Raw genomic sequence first — 4802 nt, 5'->3', positions numbered from 1 at the left:
GGGGAAAAAACAGCTGCTATGGAAAATGGCTGCTATCGAAATATACTATTAGTTAAGTTGTCAATGAAAGTAATTTTTCCAACATTTCCAAGTTTTCCAGAAATTTCATTTGGAAGATTCCTGGAATAAACAGGGAATCTGGAAATCCTCCAACCAGTATTTCTGGAAAACCTGTGAAATTGGGGAAAGTTACCAGAATTTTGCAACCCTAATCTTAACCTGCACTCTACTGTACTGTAGGACTGTACTGTATACTGTGTGTTCCACCCAACAGATTTTGTATTTCACCAGCATCTGCATTAAAAATGACTGACGGTTACATCCAATGTTGTCCTTCTTCCTTGTCGTATTATATTACCATCACCACAAGTAGGAAAATGATTATACCCACTACACAAATTCACCGGCTGTTTTCAAAGACCGGAGAAGAGAAGTGGTGGATTACACAATGATGGATGAATAATGGTTACTCAACTTTCCCAGAAGTCATGTTTGGAAGCTCCCAAAATCAGAAGGGAATAAGCAGGAAATGCAGAATCCTCCAACCAGGATTTCTGGAAAACCTGGGAATTTTGGGAAAGTTAAAGTCGTTTTGCCTACAACTCTCATAGTCTCATTAACTGAGTGATAAATGCATCTGTTCGTTCCATATGAAGTCAAATAACTATATAGGTTTTAAAATGTGAATGGTTATTGGCACAACAGTCTTGTGAATAAACTTTTGAAACATACACATACAGATCGACAGACAGACTGGATTAAATTATTTTATTAATATAATGTATCTTGAGGAAAAAGCTTTAGTACCAATATTATACAGAGTTTTAAGTATCTATATTCCAATAGATTTTGGTACAAAATGTTCACACCCTGTGTTTTTCCTCGATATCAAATTAGGTGACAAAACAAGGTGAACATTTGCTCCAGTTTAGTTATGTCTTTGGTTTGACTCATTGGGAGAATCTCAATTACATCCTCCTCGCGTCCTCTCGCCTGGATTCCTTCTCAAAACCAATTGGAGGATAAGGTCAGAGGGGCGGGACCTCTGGCTTTCTCATCCAATGGTTTTTCAGAAGGAGAGAGGACGCGAGGAGAATGCAATTGAGATTCTTCCATTGTCATCTAATAAACTAATTAAGGGGCTCTATTAAATCCGTAGGGCTGAAGATCCGCTTTATAGCGTGATTTACAATTAAAGGCAATGTCCCTGTGGTCGCGGAGACTGCATTCATGGTAAATGGAAATTAACTTTACATTTTGATGCTGATCTTCCGCGATATGGATTAAATCCAACTCATAGTCTTTGGTTTAAATAATGATTCCAACATCAAGCGCAATACCACAATATTCCATGAAAAACGCAAATCCCATTTTAAATATTTTGTATCAGTGTCATAATCTTTTGGACTACATTACAGTATTGTACACTATTTCTAACAACCAAAAGCAATGGAATGTCTCTCCCTTCCTTCATGTAAATACTGTATATCTGTGCAAATCTCAAATTCACTGTGGTCCCTGATCTAGAAGTTCTGGGTGTAGGAAGGCAGTCAGAGCAAAGCACCTGTCAACTCACCGCTCTCTACAGCAACAGTCCCTGATCTTCATTGCAATATGATTTGATCTAGAATATAGATATTATATTCATAATTACAGTATGTTAATAGTGCTCATATGAAATGGTATGATGGCTTGCGGTTGATTTGTGTTCCAGTTGGCCCTGTTTATACCTGGTGCTAACTTGCGTGCTAGGGCTCTATTCAATCCGTAGCGCTGAAGACCTGCACTTCAGCATGATTGAAATATAAAGGCAGAGAATGCGTTCAGGGTAAACGCTGCATATGTCGGCTCAATCGGAAATTACCTTTAATTTTCAATTGTGCTATAACGCTGAACTTCAGCGATACAGACTGAATCGAGGCCGTTGTCCACATTCTGATAGTGGCCACATTTCTGCCATTGCATCGACACGTTGTATTAAAATGTGTCTCTTAGCCGTCCACTGTGTCCACATGGTGACCAGATTTACTGGTCCCTCCCTGTATGAAATTATTCCACAGATATTCTTTCAAAATAATATGTATTTATTTATTTAAAGACACATATTGATGCCAAAAGACAATGGCCCCACCTGTCAATGGTTTTAGAGGGCCGGATAATGATGATTTAAATGGTTTCACTGTCCACATCCATCTACACTTGTAAGATACCCAGACACAATGTGTGCCTGACTACCTCCGGAGGTGGTCAGGAAGATCTGATCACAATCCAATCACAATAGGTATTTTAATCGCGGACACCTGTCCATAAATGTGGCCACATCTTGAGAATCAATAGCCCCGTTTATACCTGGTGCTAATATGAGTCCTTTGTCCTGATCTTGTCCACATTCTAATTGTGCCCACATTTTTTGAGAAGTGTAATTGTGGTCGATTGTATCTGGATACCAATTAAGTGTAAACAGTGTCTAGGGCTAACTCCTCAGTCTCCTCCTCCTTCCTCCTCCTGATAACTACAGTGAGATGCCCCTCAGGCAGAGCCTTCTGCCTCATCCTCCTTCCTCCTCCGGATGACTAGAGTGATATGCCCCTCAGGCAGAGCTTTGACGATGTTCCAGGCCTCGAAGCGGCTCAGCTCCTGGAGGGAGGAGCTCTGGACCTGCAGCAGTTCATCGCCAGACTGCAACCCACTCTGCTCCGCAGCGCCACCTATTAGGGAGCAGGAGAACACACTGTCACACATTGGTCTGGGGTAAAGTTTCCCCTAGCTGCAGATCTGGGATCAGCTTCCCCTCCCCCATTTTATAAAAATGTAAGCTTATAAAACTGTATTTCTCTGCGTTGTTTGCATGCTTTCCTACTTTCTGTGACATCACAACTTTTCTAACCATAAAATCAATTGTTAAACGTGTTAAGAACAGGTCCTGTGTGGCTCAGCTGGTAGAGCATGGTACTTGTAACATCAAGATCGTTGGTTTGATTCCTGCTGTGGTCACCCATACTAAAAATGTATGCACACACTACTGTAAGTCACTTGGATAACAGTGTCTGCTAAATGGCACATTATTGCTTTTTAAAGTTCACCCAAATTACAAAATGATATATCGGTTTCCTTACCCTGTAAGGGTTTAGGGACATGGTAAGGCAGCAATCCATGCTTTGGTTTTGTTTACCTGGCCACTGTCTCCAAATATTAACTTTTTTGTGAACTATCCCTTTTACTCCTGTGGATAGTACTGTACCTTTAAAGATCCTGTTGATGACCAGAGACCTGTCTCTGTGGATAGTACTGTACCTTTAAAGATCCTGTTGATGACCAGAGACCTGTATCTGTGGATAGTACTGTACCTTTAAAGATCCCGTTGATGACCAGAGACCTGTCTCTGTGGATAGTACTGTACCTTTAAAGATCCTGTTGATGACCAGAGACCTGTATCTGTGGATAGTACTGTACCTTTAAAGATCCCGTTGATGACCAGAGACCTGTCTCTGTGGATAGATACTGTACCTCCCTTCCAAACTGATCCCCCGCCCCCCTCCTCCTGTCTCCAGCTCCACAGTCAGCATGGCTCCCCCATCCTCCACTACAGACAGACCGAGAGAGAGAGCGAGAGAGAGAGAGCGAATGAACAACCAACGTATACATACAGTACATACACTGTATGATACAGCCACAAATGCAAGCATTTTGCTACATCCACAATAACATCTGCTAAATATGTGTTTGCAACCAATAAAATTGGATTTGATTTGATGTGCACGCACACACACCTACACATTGGGACCACACGGTTTTGGGTGTGCTGTCTTACTAGGTGAACTTGTCTGATCACCTTCTACTCACCTGTAGGGTTGAGGTCTGTACTGCTACTGCTGATAGAGGGATCACCAGCCTTGTTCCCTCCTTCTTCTCCTCCTCCTCCTCCTCCCTCTCTCCCCTTGCTCACCACCACCACGGCCAGTCTCATGGTGCGGGCCTGGCGCAGTGTGGCGGTGGCATCGGCGTGTGTCGCGCCCCTTAGTGTCTGGCCGTTGATGGACAGCACCTCGTCACCCTTCTCCACGGTTCCCTCTTGAGCCGCCAGGCCATGGGGGAAAACACGATGCACCTGGGGGGAGGGAGGAATGTCACCAGAGCGTTAACAATGGACTTTCCCATTCTAAGCAATTCGCCTTGATTGGTGGAGCAGGCGGCAGACATTTTGTAGAGTTGCCACTATCTGGCCATGCTAGAAAGGACAGTATCAGGGATTTATAGCCATGGGATCCTATCTTTAATCTTTAAGTCCAAAATCATACGCCTAACAAGACAGACACTGTATGTTGTACAATACAATACAACTTTATTGTCCATACAATATGTTACAGTGAACAACAGAAACGTGTCTTCTGCAGAATTCTCAACTCCCCCAGATAGCACACATGACATAGAAATACAATCTTTAACATAAATTCTGACGATATCATCACTTTTCATCTGCTCTAGCATGACCTTAGAGTGTGATTGGGTTATAGTTATGTGGTGGGCCTTTCAGTATGGTTACAGAGTCCACAGTATACTCACTGTGGTGGCCTTGCTCTCCAGGTCTATCCCACCAGCGATGCTGAAACCCAGACCTGCTCCTTCCTCCTTGTGCAGAATCACCACGTGGATGTGCTCAAATTGCTAGAAAGAGGGAAGGAAAGATGTAATCTCTTTCATTCTAACACTCAAAATAATGTTTTCATCTTTTTTGTTCACTTTAGAATTTTACTGCTGGCCTAGTGATTTTTGCATTGATTTCAAATTATTCTAGTTATATT

At 42.4% G+C, this 4802-nt stretch overlaps 1 protein-coding gene across 1 annotated transcript in view; it reads right to left on the bottom strand.

Annotated features, from left to right (window-relative positions):
- Positions 1-2050: 2050 nt before the first annotated feature.
- il16 (interleukin 16) overlaps positions 2051-4802 on the bottom strand; it is a 50277-nt gene continuing 47525 nt past the window's right edge. Inside the window, exons 24-28 of the mRNA XM_045219104.1 lie at positions 4564-4665; positions 3844-4108; positions 3508-3583; positions 3401-3411; positions 2051-2708 (exon numbers count right to left, since the gene is read on the bottom strand). Of these exons, the coding sequence (XP_045075039.1) occupies positions 2530-2708; positions 3401-3411; positions 3508-3583; positions 3844-4108; positions 4564-4665 (633 nt within the window). The 3' untranslated portion in view covers positions 2051-2529. The remainder of the gene's footprint in view (positions 2709-3400; positions 3412-3507; positions 3584-3843; positions 4109-4563; positions 4666-4802) is intronic.

This window comes from Coregonus clupeaformis, unplaced genomic scaffold (assembly GCF_020615455.1).
Source record: "Coregonus clupeaformis isolate EN_2021a unplaced genomic scaffold, ASM2061545v1 scaf2059, whole genome shotgun sequence".
NCBI lineage: Eukaryota > Metazoa > Chordata > Actinopteri > Salmoniformes > Salmonidae > Coregonus > Coregonus clupeaformis.
The sequence above is the reverse complement of the archived record's forward strand: the minus strand, read 5'-3'. Positions and strand labels throughout refer to the sequence as shown.